General features: G+C 37.3%; 1 protein-coding gene across 1 annotated transcript in view; it reads left to right on the top strand.

The window, feature by feature from the left end:
• The window catches only part of SLMAP (sarcolemma associated protein), an 89,743-nt gene that overhangs the window by 30,351 nt on the left and 40,289 nt on the right, over positions 1-19,103 (top strand). The window contains exons 4-10 of the mRNA XM_050904952.1: positions 7,220-7,367; positions 13,129-13,201; positions 14,587-14,623; positions 16,110-16,172; positions 17,617-17,712; positions 18,003-18,074; positions 18,943-19,083. Of these exons, the coding sequence (XP_050760909.1) occupies positions 7,220-7,367; positions 13,129-13,201; positions 14,587-14,623; positions 16,110-16,172; positions 17,617-17,712; positions 18,003-18,074; positions 18,943-19,083 (630 nt within the window). The remainder of the gene's footprint in view (positions 1-7,219; positions 7,368-13,128; positions 13,202-14,586; positions 14,624-16,109; positions 16,173-17,616; positions 17,713-18,002; positions 18,075-18,942; positions 19,084-19,103) is intronic.

The raw sequence follows: 19,103 nt of genomic DNA, 5'->3' as shown, positions 1-19,103 counted from the left end.
CGTCAAAAGAAAGGTCTGTGCTGAAATGTTTGCAGGTACAACACACCTGGAAATGTTTGCTCTGTCTTGTTGAGGAAGGTGACATTTTGCTACCGAGGAACACACTAGAGCAACTCAAGCTGTAGGCAAACATGTTTTGTGCGTAGTTTAAGCTGTTAGTGCCTCTCGGTGTTTGGCATTGCCCCTCTACCTAAGGCGGTTCTTCCTCGTCCCCACAAATCCAGCCCGTCTTCCCTTCCCTGTTATAGCCCCTGTGTCCTTTTCAGGCAAAGTCTGCTGACTTAGCTCAGCCAAAAGTTAAGCTGAATGACAGGGCCTGTAGTGAACTTCAAAGCACTTGAACTATCAGGACATGGCAAGCAGCAGAGAGATTAATACTTTACAGCACTTCAAATACATCCAGAAAAGGCTGAACTCTGTTTATATCCAGACTCAGTTATGCTGGCACAAAACTGCTTTTACTGCCACAGTTTATTTTGCTTGACAACAGGTATGAGCAACCAGCAGGGTTGTCCTGGCAGTACAGTCAACAAAACTTCAAGGTGTAAACAGACACAGAACAACTTGGTCAGCAGAAGAGCACATTCCCTGCTGTCCTCTCCCTCCTGCCCCTTGGAGCTCCTGGCAGGTTTGGAAGGATAGCACTGAGTTCCTCGGGGTAGCTGAGGATTTTGACCTTTTTCATCAGAGTAGCTGGATTTACATTAGGCTTACACTTTCAGTTGAAAACTTAGGGTGAATATTTTTTGTCCAGTGCTATATTAAAGAAGGTTAATTTTTTCTCTTTTTATTTTCTTTTTTATTTACTGCATAGAAAGAGTGGTTAAGTTTATTATTTTCCAAAGAAGTTACTGAAAACTACTGGCAAGTTGTGCTTCTCTGTGGGGACCTTCAATACTTATGGTCCCTGAATAGCCAGCTGCCACTCCTTCAGTCCGTTCAAGCTGACTGGAAAATCCCTTTCTTCACAGCTGGTCACTTCTAGTTTCATAGCGTGTGCCTGCCTCAGGTAGCTAGGATCATTTTAAAAAGCAGGTTTGCTAAGAACTCAAAAGTTAATGCACTAGTTTTGTTTCTAAGTTGAAGGAGCTGGAGTTTAGTAAGCAAAGAGCTATTAGATCCATGTGTTTCAGAAATACTAAACTAAATAGAAAAGCAGTTTTGCTTGATGTACCCCACCCTGTGAATTATGCTTGCTTATGGAGACAAATACTTCTGCTTCCTTGATAGGTGGGTGGAGTTAGGCAAGTGAGAGGAAAGGAATTTAGGATGTGTCTAAGCAGACCAGAATGAGGAACTCAGTTGGATCTGGAGATAATTTAGCATTTGAACTTCTCTATCTTACAGCCAAAGAACCGACCTGGAATTCAGTATGGTTTGCACAGTGTACTCTGCTAGCAGAAGTGCTGCTCCCAAAATGAGAAAATACTTAGTGTTAACACTTCAAGGAAGATAAAATGATCTTTTAATTGTATGGGAGAAAAAGCTTTCTGGCTGCAATGTGATAAATGTTGGCCATATTGCTTTGACCCCGTTATATATTGTTTTAAAATCTTTGTGCACAATTCAGATTGTGCAAAGCCAAAGTACTTCACCTCCTAGTAGAATATTCAGTGTGAAACATGTAAACGAACACAGTTGTACTACTACTCAGTCCAATTTTGAACTGAAGTATTCCTCTAAGGCAAGTATTCCAATTTCTAGATCCCTATTTACTTGCTGCGTTTGTACTATTATTGTACAGTACTTGTGCTATTGTACTAGCTTTAGTACTCAGGGGGTGCATTTGTAATGCCAGCATTAATTGTTCAGTGATTGATCATGTAGTTTGTAGCCTGAGTAGGGGAAGAATCTGTCACCGTAACTGCGGCTTTTTATGGCTTAACTGCTCTAGCTGACAGCCTTGCTGCCCCTTCGTGGTAGTAAACATGGCAAAAATGAGGCTGGCATCTCCTTAGTGGCTATAGTTCAGAATTTGACAAATTAATTTAAATCTTTCTGGTTTAAACTAATGCCTCAAAGCCTGTATAACAGGGCTCTGAAGCAGATGGGAGTTGTGTATACTTCTTTCACACAGGAAGTAAGAGATGAGGAAAAGAATGGTAAAGTAGGAGGTCCTGACATTGGGATTTTCTTTCTACATTAGTTGTCTAGGCAGTGAAAATGTATTGAATGAATAAAATATATTAATGATCGACTTTCTGTAAAAGGCAATGGCCTACATTTTGGTGCTTATTATTTACTTAATTATTAATTCAGCTGTGGAATAAGGCTGAAATATGTTTAATTATATGCTGTGGTCTGCGTCCACATTTTTAGATGTAGAATTTGTTCCTTTTCATGGAGTGAACTCACATCTCTGCAGACAAACTGTCTCAGTTCTCCAGTGATTCTCCTCACTGTAATTCTCAGTGTAATTGTTCTGAACTGCAGTTTCAAGCTGGGTTACATGGAGTAGCAGTAATGTGCTCTTAAAATGGAAAAGGATGGCTATACATAGCGATAGCAAACGTTACGTGAGGCTGTCTTGTTCGCCGTTCTTGATGTACTGCCTTACTGCAGTACCGGTACAGTTCTACTCTAGAAGAGACTTGAGGTTCTTTTGTATTGTACTTGGGGTAGTTAGGTCATAAGGGTTTTTGAAAAAAGGCTATTTAAATGGTCAAGAACTCATTAATAGAGCACTTACTCTTTAAACATTGATTTTTCTGTTGTCCTGTGTGGAGCACTTATTCTCCATCTTTACCTTCTACCTTGTAATGACCAGTTATACAACAGAAAGATCTCTGGCTTTTGAGTCTGTGTGTGTGATTGATTATTATGCACTGCTGTAATTTTGAGATTAACATTTTAGCTTTCTCAGAACAAAATTAAAAACTAGCAAGTTAAAAGTTCATCTTCAGTGATGCATTTGTCTACACTTTAGGCTAATTCTAGAACTTCATGTTAAATCTCTAGTTTGATCCTCAGTGAAATAATGCAGTATATTGAGAGAAATATTGTATATCATGAAGTTGAAAAAAAGGCAGTGCTAAAAGCAAGTCTTGTAGTAAGATATTAAAACAAAAGCTCATTAGTTGTTTGTTCTACCATTGTGTTGTACTGTAATTAAATCCAGGTAATTAAATAACTGAAAAAGTGTGCTACTTTCTTTTCAAGATTTTCTGTGCATCTCTAAGCCCATCCTTTGTCTTCTCTGAGATCTTTCAGAAGTGTCTCATCCTATATCAGGACTGCATATGGCTTGGGAAACAACACACTTCATGACTTTCTCACTTGTCAGGCTAAGTAAGGAGTTCTCATCAGCCTACCTCTTGGAAGATGTTACATTAGTAATCGTTAAGCAGAATGGTTTTTGTTGTTGTTATTTGTTTTTATTTCTTTGAAGAAAACAGTCTACCTACATTTCATAGGTAAAGTTAAAATGTGGCCTTCTGGAGCGTAGCAATTTTGCAACTTCCGAATATCAGCTAGGATTCATATATTGTATGTGCATAAGTGTCATGTATTATAGTCTGGGATCTCTATGGAAGAATTTTTCTATTTCACTAATCAGGAAATATTAGGAATTTGTTACAGGGGGAAAAACTGTAGTGGTATCTTAAGTGTGTGAAAATAAAATGTGGACTGTGATTTAGCAAGTTGTTGGTACTCTTCTGAGTCATTGACCTAGAAAGCAATGGAACTTAAATGGAATAAAATTTTTATACACCACAGGTCAGAGCAGAGGAGGTACTTTTGTTCAGTTTGCAAAACTGAATAGTAACTTGAAATATGATAAATACTAAATTTGTAAAATTAATACATAATTCCTTGCAAAGCATGGAAACAAAAATCTGTAATTTTTTGAAACTTCCTTAATGCAGTTTCTAAAGAAGATGGACTGTACTGAAGAAGTTTGTACTGATGAACTGCAAGTTTTACTTTAGAATAAAGTCTCCATGAATTTTGTGGAAGCAGCGTGGTAGGATGTCTGCAGTTAACAGAGTTTATTAATGGCATATAAATGAGAGGGGATGCAAATAGTCATGAGAGCATCAATTACGAAGGAAGAAATGTGGGTTAGGATTTCTTTTTCTGTCTGAGAAGGTGTTATGATACTGGAGAGTAAGTTTCTTAAATAGTTGTATGTTACCTTGTATTTTAAGAAAGAGGGGAAACTACCACTCGAACCATACATATAGTTGTTATCTGAATTAAGGATGTGATAATTCTTTAACAGTCCTCAAAAGCTGAGTTGTTTTGAATGTGTATGAGCTACCATCTCTGCTCTAAATTGGACTAGTTGTTGATAGGAGGCACAAAAGGGCTGGGTCTTTAGTTTGATCTGAACAGAGGTGTGAATTATAAAAGCAAGTATAATTAGGTCAGTATATGCTGCCCTTTTTTCTGGCAGTACCAGCTTAAGCACCTCCTCGTATAACTTGCATCAGCTCTCAAACCTGGTTTACAGTGACTAAACAAATGCCTGAGCCAGTACAACTAAAGAGGTGGTGGTGCAACTCAGCAATGAGCGTTGGGGAAGGGAAAGATTTATAGTTACTCTTTAAGCTGGCACTGCTGCTGAAGTTTGTTGGTTTGCGCTGGAAAGCAGGAAGAACAAATGGTGCTGGTTTCAGAGAAGGCACTGTATTACATAGCTGCTGTGTAAAAGGCGTTTTGAGAATTGGAGAACCCACCAAGGATACTGCATAATTAATAGCATATTAAATACTGGTATACTACCATAAATACTAGTTAATGTATACACGTGTTTGTTTCGGGGCTTGTGCTTGATTTTGTTTTCTAAAGGTAACTTTTAGTGATGATACAAAAGTGATGGAGGGATTGACCTTTGAGAAAGATCATTTGAACTAGTGAAAACTAGTGTGGAAGTAACATTTGAATTTGCCACATGAAAGGGACCAGCTCTGTGGGTTCCTGACCAATTGCTACATTAAAGATAACTGAATCCTTTCTACTAAGTCTTCAAGTCAGTGCATTTCCCCTTAGATACCAGCTTATTAACATGTTGCTGGTATTACTTATTTCTTTACTAGATGCAGGAAGAAGTATTTTCATCCTGTTTGTAAAGACTTCAAGAGCATCACTTTTCTAAAATTTACATAATGAAATTCAGTAGCATGCAGTTAAATGGATATCAGTTTAATGATATTAAATTTAATGTGTATTTTCTGTGGCCATTTGTTTACAAATATTTTTTTTGCAGTTTGAATTTTGTGTCTGCTGGTATTTTGTAAGTTTTGTGTTGCTGATGCTCTGTTGCACTTCCTTTCCTGTGGTCACTCTCCTGTATTTCCTTGTGTTCTCTCGTCTGTGCCCCATCTGCAGATTCTGCAGAAGTGTGTTTACAAGGGGCAGTGATTAATCAAAAAGTTGGAGGGATAAAAGGCAGTTATTATGCATAGGAAAGAAAAGGGTGGGGAAAAACAAATAAGCACAAACATGTTTTTTTCTCCTTGCTTGTGACTCACTTTTTCATAACAGAAGAATTTTCAAATGGAGCAGAATGCTAATTGAAAACAAACAGGAAGTAAAAAAATAATTATCTCTGCACTGAAGCATGAGAGGGTTCAGTACTTTCAGATTAGTAATTTAACAAGCTAATTAATTTGATTGGCTTTTAAACTTATAACTGTTATAAAAGCTATATTATATACTATTATATCATTATATATTAATATCTAGTATTTCATAATATATAGAGTATTATTTAGAGTGGGTCTGATTGTTAATGCAGTGAATGCAGCCATAATTTCTCGATCTATCCATAATTTGTTTACCTTCATCTTTATGAACATATGATTGATTATTATTTTCTTCAATTTAAGATCAAAGGCATATCTGTTTGGGGGGGGGGGAATCTTTCACGTGCTGCTTTTCATTCTGTCATTACATACACCTAGCTGAGCTTTCCTGTGCTGACATTCCCCTTGATTACCGTATTGAGTACCATCTTCTGAACGCAGTGGCATTTAAGCTCTCAGGTTAGGGGCACTGCTCTGTGCTACTCAGGATGAGCATGTAAGATCTCATATTTTCCAATATGAGATCTGAAGAGCCCTAGTGCTGGTCTCTCGCTCTGTTTTAAACACACCTTTTCCCTTGACACTGATTTCGAGCTGTATGTCACTTTTTTTGAGGAGCGTGGTGATAATAGAGGCAAATAAAAGCATGGAAAATTTTGCATGGAATCCTGAAAAAAATCATCAATTGCTTTTATAGGAAAAACATAGGACTATTTTCATTTCTATGAAGGCAACATCTCTCCCCCAGCCTTATGCTTGCTTTGGGACTTGATGAGGTTCCTTATGAGTGCAGGAAGCCAGGGATTTCTACCGTCCCATCAGGTTCCTGTAATAACTATTGTCATCTTGAACTCCTGAAAGTGACTCATTTCAGTAGTTACACCTGGCTGGTTAGTAACATTCCAGTCCCCTCTTTCATGCTGTCTGCTGATCAGGTCTTAGCCAGTGACTCTGGTCTTCTGCCAGGTGACTCACTTGTAACCTCTTCTCAGATGCAGCAGTTTTGACTTAGAAGTCTTGTGTCATAAGCAGTTTCAGATTCAGTAGGTTGCTATGAAAATTTAATTAACTCTACAAATGGATATTTACAAAGGTACTTCACGATGCAGCAATCTTGATGACCTTAATGGTGTGAACTAGTATCGCTGAGAGGTAAAAGCATCCTAATTTTTTTTTCCCTTAGTTTCACCATGGGTTTGTATTACAATTCCTGAATTCTGTCTTCTGCCAAAGCTTTTCCTTCTGCCCTCAGTGCTAGTTTTCCCTACAGCACGTTTCTGTCATGGAACACTGGTACCTTAAATGTATGAGCAGTTAGAATTTTTGCGTGTTGACCAACATAAATATAAGTTCTTACATGTGTGTGGCAAAAGGTGTTGTTGCTAACAATGTCTGATCCTTTCCATGCAGGCAGTAGGTTAAGTACAGTTTGTAGCAATTATTTGCATAGCGTATGTGCTACAATTCAATCATATGTTAAACAACTAAAAATCAAATACAAATGTTTATTGATAATGTGAAGGTGTTGCATCCTGAGAAGGGTGTTTTGAGTTTGATACATTTTTCCTCTTCTACATTGGGAGGTCAAGCTATATTTTATAGCAAATAAAATTTTACTGGAGGTTATGTTTCATTATACTTGTTTTGGTTTTTTCCAGATACTTTACTATTCTTTTTGTTTGTTTTTACAGTTCTATCTTCAAGACACTAAAAGTAGTAATGGTACCTTTATTAATAGTCAGAGACTGAGTAGAGGATCCGAGGAAAGCCCACCATGTGAAATTATGTCAGGTGACATCATCCAGTTTGGTGTAGATGTGACGGAGAACACGCGGAAAGGTAAGGGTATGGATCATTTTTTGTTTTTTTCAAGTATATTTATTTAGAACATCTTATTACAATCTGATCTTTGAGCGAATGGTGTTCCTGTTGTAAGAAAACAGTTGTTTTTTTTTTTTATTTTTTTGTTACCTCTTCCCTCCTTTGTGCTGGCAGTGAGTCTTGTGGCTACACGGTAAACTGGATCAAGAAACTGAGCTGCTGAAAACACGGACTCTGTTCCTTCCCCCCCCCCGCCCCCACTAGATTTTATCTGGGTTGCTTCCACAGCCCACCTTCTTCTGTGGCTGTATGGGTGCTAGTGAGTGTAGTGGAAATGCAGATCCAGAAAAGGAGGCTCAACAGGGACCACAAGTTTAGCTATTGCCTCACTTAAATTGACTTACAGCAATTTTAAAAGTGCAGCATGGGCATGTGCGTGTAGTACTGTGTTGGGGTTTTTTGTGTTTTTTTTATTTTATTTTTGTAACTGCCTTTCAAGCCTATGAACCCTAAAGTTTCAGCTAATAATGTGGCAGAAGTATGAAACTGCATTTCTTGATGAAGTACTTAGCATGAGTTTGAAACAAGCTAATTTAATTCTTGTCAAGATACCTACTTTTTCTTTCTGTGACTGCTACTGATTTTGATTTCTGCAGGTACTTTAAAATGAGGATAGAAAAAAGTTGCCAGCTGAAAAATGAGGTGATGGGATTTTTGTTTGGTTTGGTTTTCTTGCTATCCTCTTCCCAGTATGCACACTCAGGAGATCTTGTATTATGGTAACAGCTATATATCTGTGTTAATCAATAAAAATGCAGCCTCAGTCTCTTTTCTTTTGCATTTATGTGCAGTGTTTCAGGAGCCATTTCTTTCTCTTTCTGAAGACTGGTCTGTATGTGAATTATTAGATTGTAGTCAATATTGTCAAGACTTTTTAAAGTTACCTAATGGGTCTGTTACTTTCTGTAAGCATCGAACTTCTGGCCGTGTTTTGAAGAATCCTAATCCAGTAGCACACAGATTTGGCAATAAAATGGCAGAACTCCTCTTCCACTTGGCTACTTTTCTGAACAAAACCTTCATAGAGCTTATCCTTAAAGAGGGGTATATTAGAAAAGAATGAAATGAAAGAATAATATTAAATTTAAATGCTGATGGTAAGGTTTTTTAAAAAAAAAAAAATCAAAACCAAAAACGCCCAAACAAGTCCCCCCCAACCAAACCCCTCAAAACCCAACAAACCAACCCATAGTACAACAGTAGAATTTTTAAAGGGCATTAAGTGAACAAAACAAAAAGATGAAGTGTGCTCCAGCTGTTACTCATGAATTCTATTTGTCTTTAGCCAGGTTATAGTTTATAGGTTATAGTTCTCAAAGTCTTGAAGTATCAGAGGAAGGCTAATGAATACATCTTTAAAGAAAACATTGTTAAGCAATGGTGGTGGTTAAGTATTCTGTCATGGAGAGCTTCTGGAGCTATAGTATTTTTGAGTGATTCATTGTAGTGAAGGTCACACCACATTGTTTCACTTTTCTCAAAAACGATGTTGCAAAGATTTAACTCCCGGATATCTAGTTGGAATTGTCTGCAAGTTACTTAAAATGTTATTTCATGTGAAGTGATTGCAAATACTTATGAGTACTAGCAGTATACATGGAATAAATCAAAGGAAAACATTGCATCTAATGAACCTGGAACTATTAATTTGATGAGATGCTGTCCTCGCTAAAAGAAGCTGAATTTCGTCTTGTGTATTTAGACCTAAAACAATTTTTATTTTAAGATTTAGTTGGAAGAAACATTGGAGTTCACTTGTTTTTTGTCAGCAACTACTTCCAATTAGTTTGTGTGAAAGTTCGTGGAAAGTTCATTGTAAGCAAATTCTTGCCAGTAGTGGTTCTTCCCAATGGTTTTATGTTAGTTTTACAAAACAGGATCCCAGCAACCTGGCACTTGTGTAATGCGTGATCAGGTTGTGCAGCCTTCCTTTTCCTCTTCTCTAGCTTTAAACATAGGAGGTGTACTCATGTTTCTCATGAATGTGTTGAGCTAGCTAATAAGGAAGAGCATACAAGTTTGCTGTCCTCCCTCTCCGTGCTCCCCCAAGCAATGAATGAAGATTGTATCATCATGCTGGGGCATGAAACAGCTGCATCACAGTTAAAGTGTTTACCCATGAATGTGCTTGGAATGCATATAAACATATTTTTTTCACCAGTTCATTTCAGTAGTCTTAGATGTTACTGTTAACCTAATCTAGTAATGAAACAGACATGAAAGTAGTTTTTAAATTAGTGATTCCCTTTAAAACCATTTTGCATTCTGGTATTTACATAATGCCTTACTTGCACAAGACATTTCAGCATTTTGCTGTGTGTAATTATAAGGTAATGACAGGATAGGCACAGTTTACTTGCCTATGTAAATTCTGAATTGTGTAAATATTGCTAGAATACATTTGTTTTTATTTTATTGTTCAGGCTGTCTCTTAGTCATTTCCTTGCAAATATGATCTTGATTTGGTTCATTAAAATAGTGGCATGTTCAGTATGTGATTTTTTTTCTTTTTGGGATACCTTACATGAGCACCAATTCCTCCACTTTCTGCTGCTGAGCTGAAGTCATTAACAGGCCCCAGAGAAACGTTTCCAACCCTCCTGCTTCCTTGTTTGTCCACTTGTTATATTACTAACAAGCACACAGGCCTGCTCATTTCCTTCTTCTTAATACAGTGCTTATCTATTAATCATCTTACCGTGCTGTTCTCTGTGTTAGTGTGGTTTATATTCTTTTAGCACTTCCTAAATTTCCCAGTCAGTGCCAGAGCATTCCAAGAGTTAACTGGTGGTGACTTCCCCGCGTGGAAAGGAGCAGCAGGCTTTCAAGTAGGGTCAAATAATACCAGATGATTTAGTTCAAATACAGTTTATGCACTTTAGTCAAGTTTGGACTCTTCTTTTTAATACGTCTTTTTCTCTTGTGTGGTGTTTGAAAAAGGCTGTGCAGATGAGGAAACCCAGTGCATGCCGCTTGTCAAATATATAGAGCTCTCAAAGGGGAACGAGAGGCAGTTTCTTAGCGCTATTTTGATTATTGCCACGGCTGCTGTTATCACATTAACAAGCGAAAATAAAATCGAGAGCATCATTTGCAAATTGCCTCTCTACGAAGCAAAAATTTTGGGACAAACAAAAATTATTTCTTTATTCCCGATTTATGCTCCTTTGCAGCATACACCCCGTACCGGGGCTCAGGGCAGCTCTCCGTGGTTTTTTGGAGGTGTGTGGTGAAGCGTGTGACCGTTACGCGTTTCAGAATGAAGCAGCAAGTTTGTGACTGAAGCTTCGCAGAGCAAATCGAGCAGGAATAGGGTCTTTTGCTTGCTTTGTGGTTAGCTGGGGCTAAGGTAGCGGGGAAGCAGAAAGCCGGGGCTCTGGGGCCCCTTGCCGCTGGCGCGGCCCTGCCCGCGCAGGCGGCTGCCGGCCTGGGGCGCCCCCTGGCGCCGCCGCCCTGGCGCCGCAGCTTCGCCCCCAGCCGAGCGCCTGCCCGCGCTGCGGGGCCAGGCGCGGCCGGGGAAGCGCCAGCCCCCCGGCAGCGCTTCGCGATCCCCTTGCCAGCCGCCCGGGAGGTGAGTGCGTGGCGTGTCATCTGGGACGTGGGGAGAGGAGGGAGTATATTGTAGTTGGAGAAGAATTTTCCCAGTCCTATTTGGCAACCAGAGGTTGCTTTACTGCTTTTTTTTTTTTTATTATTCCCCAAAAGGAATAATATAGACTTGAATTCAAACAGTTACTGCTATCCTGTCCAGTCATCACTATAATAATGTTTTATAGATTGCTTTACCTTTCCCTTAGGCTTTCTCATTATTCTTCCAGTTTTAATGAACTGATAGCTGAAGGACAGAGTGCGGGGTTTGTTTTTTTATTATTATTATTATTATTTTTTTTATTTTATAAACCTATCAAAATGCTTGGTGCCTTTTCACAGTCACTGTTCGAGACCCTTTGCTAAATCCCCTTTATCTCTTAATTTTCTACACAAATAAAGCTCCTGCAGCTTTTAGGAGATTTTTTTTCAGTCTGAGTGTTGATGGAAAAACTTCAGAATTATACAATCTCACAGCAGACCTACCTGATATATGACCCAAAGGTAAAACTGTCTGTTGGTCTTTAATTTCAGATACCCTAACACTTTCTTCTTGAAATTACTAATTTCTTCTTTATGCCTTAAAGGAAAGATTCTTCGTTATGAAAGCTGTGTGAGTATTATATGCTATAGCTAATATTGATAATGTATTTTTTTAATGTTCTTGCAAGAACATATTTGTGAATTCTGGGGACCTAAGTCTAAAGCCAAAAAAGACCCCCAAACCCATGGATTAATGTGTTCTGAGAATGTTTGAGAACATGCCTGGGTGTTCTTCCCTGGCATGTAAACTTAATGCTTTACCAGGTCAGCTTGAAAAAACAAGGTGCTGTAGCCAAGAGGATACTTCTCCAAAGCATTAGCTTTTAGCACTGAATAAAGGTTAAGAACAACTCTGTTTAGATGGATCATTTCTCCTGTATTTTTAGATTCTATTGAGGTAGCTTCCTCAAAGACCTGTCTCATTTCCCTGGAGTTCTACCGATGTCCTAAAACACCCATTGCCCTTTTTTTTTTCAAAGCCAGATTAACTGTTTTGCTGATATTAATAACCATGAAAGTAGAGCAGCTATTTGTCTTTGTATGTTGCTGGCTGCTTTAGGTATAGTGGTAGATGATAGGTGACCGTATACTTATTTGTATCTAGCTTGCGGTAGTATTTTGGGAACAATGTCTATCTTTCTTTCCATGTAACTGGAAAGAATTTTTACTTCCCAATTCATAGAACCATACAAGGAAAAAAAAACCCAAACAACAAATGTAATCTGACTGTTTGCAATGTCATTGAAAATGGTATCAGTAACATTTTTGGGAAACGTTGTGAAGAGAGGTTGAACTTGATGTAAGAATCAAATATTGCATTTCCTTCTCTTATTACTTAGGATCTTTCTTGAGTTCAAAGAATCTTGAATTTAGTCCTGGAGAAGCAAGCTTTCTCTTTCTGAAATGAGAGGCAACTTGTCTAGGGCTGTGCATTAGATATGTACTACAAGCATACCAAAATAGAAATGTATTGTCTTGAATGATGCTGCTCATAGTGTTCAAGAGGATGTACTTCTCAGTGGTCCCTATACTCTTCCTCTGCATTCCCTTTTTGATCCTTGTGTATGTAAATAACAATCACTTGGCAAGTTCCAGATGTTCAAGTGAGTGTCTGACGACACAGATTGGATGTGTTACCTTTTAAGTCTCTGGATACGCTCATAGGAATCTTGTCAAAAAGGTAGCTCATTATTTTGTTTATACTTCTGCACTCCCATTACCTAGTGCAAGTAAGATACATTCCTTTTCGCTCATTTTCTGATCAAAACATACAGTTAACTTTTTTAATGTGCTGCAGTAAAGACAACTTGCAGGTATTGCTGCATGTGGAAGAATTGGAACTGGAACTGCTTCACAGCCCGGACTAAGTACACAGCATAACCTCTTCAAGTTTCTAATGATAAAGTTTCCTGTCTCCAGAGGAGGTCCGAGAAGGCAGACCCAGGCATTGGTGCTTGAAGGCATTCATGCCTCTTGTTTGCCTGCCTGAGTTTCTTAGGACAGTTCGCTTGGTTACTATAACATTAACCATTGAAGTTATAATTAAGTAGTAATGAATCATGATGACTTAGTATTTGTTTCTTTTCAGTTACCCATGGATGTATAGTCTCCACAATCAAACTGTTTCTTCCAGATGGAATGGAAGCTCGATTGCGATCAGAGTAAGAATAAGTATCTGTTCATGTGTAGCAAAATTAAACTACTGTATAATGAAGATTTGATGGATATTATGTTTAAAATCAGCATAGGAACGGTTTATTTTCCTGTGATCGTGCAAAGAAAGTAACTGAGAGCATGGCTCTTTCGCAGGCATGAAAAAGAAATCTCATTTGCATGTCACTTTTAGAAATTAAGACAACTATGAAAGAATAAAGAAGTTCTATAAAAGAATAAAGAAGTTCTTATCAAGTTGGGCTTTTCTGACTGGTTTAGTGTACTGGAATGGGTGTTATAAAGAGAAGAATATAGGAAAAAAGAAAGCAAATGAGCAAATTCTCCTTCCCTCTTTTTTTATTTAGGGTTATTATTTTTTCTGCTTTAAATGCACATAGACTCTACTAAAGTGAAGTTAATGGTGTCTCTGTGTGTGTACGCGTGTACACATAACACTGTTTATATTCTTCAGATAAGTAACGTGTAAGTAAGATGAGTAACATGTCCTCATGGTGCAGTTATTTGGTGTCACAATGAAAGAAAGCTTTGCCTGGCATGAGGAAGAAATAATCGTAAAATATGTTAGATGGAATAATGTTTGGAAACTCAGATGAATTTTAAGAGGGTTTTCTGTGTATATGTACACATTTTTGAGAAAATTTCACAGTAGTAGAAACAAAATTTAAACACGTTTGCAGTAACCGAGTGCCAATTACAAATGACATAATTTTAATCACCTTTCATTTTCAGCAATTGTATGTTTTTGTTGCTTATTTAAATATTCTTTTATCATTAGTATCCAGAAATATTTGCATAAAGCTTTAGGGTGTCTTTGCTTCTGGGAAGATAAGTCAAAATAAATTATTATGGGAAATTTTCCATGTAATTGCATGTCCTAATAAGAAATAGTAGAAATGGATGGTGTTATATTTTTAGTTCTGATGAAAATGTGCAAGTAAACATTGGCTTTAGTGAAAGTGTACAAAATTCTGTAAGTTATCAAATATTATTTTACTCAGTTTGTTGAGTTTGTAAACAAGTCGTATATCCAGTCTTTTCATATCTATTGTTTTGTGCATGTAAATTGATTTAAGTCTTAATAGATCAGTTTTAAAAGAATCAAATATTATGTAACAACTGAAATAAAAGTTGGTAAAGAGAGTTTTTAGAATAGACCTTGGATTTATAATTTGAAAATAGTTCTGTAACTGAAAACGTCGCTCAGCTTAGTATTAACTGGTTTTGCACATTTGTATATTAACTCTTCATTTTTATCTGACGAATAAACTTAAAAATACAAAGCATATTGATTAAATGCACAGTACTAGGGATCTTCTGGATTTTTGAACTGCTATTCTGCACTTTGTGTTCACTTTTTAAAATTTTTTTTTAGTGTTATCCATGCTCCATTACCAAGTCCTGTTGACAAGGTAATTCAGTAATTTGCTGTTTTCTGCCTTATTCAGCCGCATGCTGTTTTCTGACTTGTTATAAAGATGAAGAAATGGTGAAGTCCAGTTACATTTAGATATGTTTTGCACTGCCTGTTTTTACTTAGTTTAATATTTTGAGTGACAGTTAAGGTAGAGAACGTAATGCGGTATCGCAGTGTATATTTTAAGGTAGCTTGACTTCTTATAGTATGGCACCTGAAACGTGGCTTTGAAAAAAACCCATTGATTTTAAGATGGTTAAATTTCCGGGTACAGATTGACTGACTAACAGGTCTTGAGTATTGCATAATTTGATACTTGATCTGTTGTGTGGGACCCAAGAGTAGCTCATGATTTGGTGTTTGGATGAGGTCTGTTGTCCTTGTATCTTGCTTTTTATGGAGGAGAAGCTGCACTGCACAGGCTGGAAAGTGCTCTGGCATATTCCAGAAGAAGATTGAGACCAGACCTCTGTGTTCCTCATGTATAGCCAGAGTCGCTCACTGTAGAGTCATGGAGTCAGTAATGTCTAGTGTAATTTTTAAACTCAATTTTGATAATGTGGGGGACTTGTAGAAAAGCTGTTAATAGATACACCCTTGAGACAAGTGATCAGGAATTGATCGTCTCTCTAGCCTCTAAAAAGAAGGATTAACTTAAGTAGGTTTGAATCAGAGTTTTAAACGTGAAGAACAAAATTTCAAGAAACTAAGGAAACTTACTTGTGAAGTCAGCAGCCTGAGGAGTTCATAGACTTTGCATTTAAGCTGAGGTTTCAAAACAGCATATGTAGCTTGAATCCAGGGCAAGGGCAGAAATTCTGAGGAGGGACCGCAGGTAAAACTGTGTGAAAAACAGCTTCAAAATTATGTCAGTGTAGGAAGAACCTACAAGAATTAGTAAATAAATGTGCCGAAAAAAGCCCCACAAAAAAACACCCCTCTTCCCCCCAAGTCCAGAACAGTTTCAGTTATGATTAAAGATAATATAGGTATTCCTCAAATCTGAAATAGATACTTATAAAGGGGAATGATGAAGATGATGGCTAATAGGTCAACAGGAAACGTGTGTTTGAAATGCGTGTATGATGATGACATTGAATTGGGATATGAGAGACTTTATTTTCAATTCTGGAAGCCCCCGATTTCTGTTTGTCCTTGGGTTGAATGGCTTCACCTTTGTGCACCTTGTTTCTTTTTTTGTCAGTTTAATCTCAACTGAAACAAAAGCCTTAAACTCTTTGGTGTGTTGGTGGTTCAAGAACTTGTAAAGATATTAACACGGGGGGCCTCAGTCCAGAGTTGGGAAGTTCTATGATAAACGGAAGAATAAATAGTAGCAGAACAATAAATGATTGAAAATGCCATTATTAGATAATCTTAAGTTTACCTTCATAACTAGATTTAAATGATGAATTTTGCATTATTTGAATTTAATGAAAAATCCAAAACCATTTTGATTCTTAAATTCTCTTATTTTTCAGGTTGCTGCTAACACTCCCAGTATGTATTCTCAGGAATTGTTTCAGCTTTCACAGTATCTACAGGTAGGTTTTCTGTTGATGGCATTTAGTTTGGCTAAATATTTAATCTTTGTTCAAAACACAAATCTTATGCTCTGTATGTCTTTGTTCGGCTTGCATTTTGTAAACTGGAACATGAATAAGCATTTAACTACCTTTTCTGTAGTGAAATAATATAAAACATGTTGTAATTGGACATAGTATAGTTCTATGTAAACTTTTGGGGTTTTGCATGACCAGTATAAACTATGACTTTTATAAAAGAAACATGAAAACTCACTGTTTTATGGAAGGCTCCCTGAACACTATATACCTACTTTTCTGGCCTTTCCTACCTCGCTGTCCCCAATTTTCTTTTGCTCGCAATATTTTTGTCATCATCCATCGCTGTGGATGTCCTGTGTGCATAAAAGTTTTGGTAGAACAAAAGAAAGGCACAAGGACGTCATTTCAGGTGTCAAGAACTAGTTTGTTTCTGTGAATATAATTTCTTAGCATGAATGTTTCTGTCCCTTTATCTGTTGGAAAGTATAAAGGAGGCGACAGTGCTGGTAGCTCTTCTTCCTCATTGGCATCACCAGCCTTACTGTACCTGCTCCTGTGTCAGTTTTAATAGGTGTGTTTTTTCCTAAGATGTCATGTCACAAAAGGGTTAGACTGCAAAATGGCAACACATTAAAGTGTATGCTAATATAGATATAAATAAACACTTTAGAAAGGATCGTAAGATCAGCTTTCTGGAAAAGATGAAAACGTTCTTACTGGTAAATTCTATCTAGGTTTGATTTATGTATAGTTCTACTGATTTATTTTGCCTGTTTTTGTTTGATAATGGCAACTTTTATTCACATCAATGATGAGGCTTTTGAGACAGATACTAACTTTATCTGTATTTGCTGACATAGCAGGAAGCAGCTCAGGCAGATGCTCTTTCTTGGGAGGCCAAATACATACTCACTCACCAATCTGTTCACTCTCTGTATCCTGGAATTGTTAACAAAGATGCTCTTCTATCTTACTGTCATAAACCAAAAATCAAACAAAAATAGTAGTTCTTGCTTGGCATTTTTCTTTTGCGACCTGATTTGAGGATGAACAGCGCATAGCATGGGAGCTGCCAAGCTGCCTTTTGGTGTTTACAGTTTTGTTACTTAAATTATTGACAAAAGCCAAAGTGTTTTTAAGTCTTGGAAAGAATAACTTGTTATGATGTGTACTCAGCACGTGCAACATATGCATGAAAAATGAAGGTTTTCAGGAACCTGAGGTTATAGGATAACACTTTCTAATTAAAATACCCAAATAAATGTGTGGATGGATAAAATGGGATGGGCTTATTATAGTTTTGAATATGTGACAATGTTTGCTACTCACACTTCCTTTTTTTCCTTGTGTTTTGGTATCTCTTCTGTTGCTTCTGTTTTTCTGAGTTCTAGCTGAACTGACTGGCGCTCTGCTCTCTTCATAGGAAGCCTTACATCGGGAACAAATGTTGGAACAGAAGCTGGCAACCCTTCAGCGACTACTTGCTGTCACGCAAGAGGCTTCAGATACTAGTTGGCAGGTATCTGCAGGCATCCGTTTCCTTTATGGACTGAAATATGCAGTGGCATATAAATTTCAGCTATTAATTTACAAACAGTGGGGAAGAAAGCAGCAGAAAGAATAAAAAGCTTATGGCAGTTCTCTTAAACTGTGCAAAAGATAATGTTTAATAAATTTAGTGATTATGTACCAGTTTGAAATAATTATTAGTAGTAAATACTCCAACAAAATTGAAGTCTTTAAAGCAGAACTCTACTGGAACTACATAAAGCACATGTTAATACTAAGGTGATACTTCTTTTCTGCTAGGCTTTAATAGATGAAGACAGGCTGCTATCAAGATTAGAGGTTATGGGAAATCAGTTACAGGCATGTTCAAAGGTAAGTACTTCACTTAAAGTTGAATGCTAGGAATGCTGAGAGAGAACTGTTTTGAAGTGTTTCGAAATTAGCTAGTTGTAGGAAAGCAGTTGGAAAATAAACTTTCCAAAATGAGCCTGTGCAATTTTGATAATCTGAATAGCATGAAAACTGTAGATCTGTTCTGTATTTCATGGAATCACTTTAAATCTAGATAAATGGCTATTTTTCAGCATTTTTTTAGCCCAAACTGATTTCTTTTGTATATGTATATAAACATGTATGTAGTGAAATGCAGAAAAGGAATTTCCGTCATCGGTGAGAAGCAACTATTCTGTCCTGTTTCCTATGCATGATTCTTTCCAAATAGGGACTTGAAAAAAAAACATTGTCAATGTGCTGTCTGATATTCAGAGACAAAGTAACAAGTATGCCCTGCCTTGACTGTTGTTTGTGTAAGGCCACCTAATGCCTGCCTTAAATTTTTATTTTTATTTTATTTTTAATTCCTCTCAACTACCTACATGTAAGAACTTTTTTTGCAGGTCCTGTTTGAGGTCTTTCAGATGGGACCTCGTAGGTTTCTGGTTTGTCAAATTGTAGGTCTCCTAGGCTTGACGTTGTCTTAGCAGTATCCAAAAAAACCCCATAGTTTTCCTATAATCAAAGTTGATCATTGAATGTGTGCTGCCATACATAGACTTCAAAAAATAGCTGGTTTACACCCAGTCATGTCAAGAACCTTTGATCACTGATTTGTCCATAACATTTTCCCATCTACCAGAAATTGCTAAACATTTTGGAATAGAACAGGTCTTATCACAATCTAATATGTTTAATCAGCAAAATACTAATTTATATTCTGTCTTTATCTGAATTATACATACAGAATCAAACAGAAGACAGTATACGAAAAGAGCTTATAGCATTACAAGAAGACAAACACAACTATGAGACAACAGCCAAAGAGTCCTTGAGGCGGGTCCTTCAGGAGAAAATTGAAGTGGTCAGAAAACTGTCTGAAGTGGAGGTATTGAAGTTTCATGCCTA

This window comes from Gymnogyps californianus, chromosome 13 (genome assembly GCF_018139145.2).
Source record: "Gymnogyps californianus isolate 813 chromosome 13, ASM1813914v2, whole genome shotgun sequence".
Lineage (NCBI taxonomy): Eukaryota > Metazoa > Chordata > Aves > Accipitriformes > Cathartidae > Gymnogyps > Gymnogyps californianus.
This window is presented reverse-complemented; position numbering and strand designations above follow the sequence as displayed.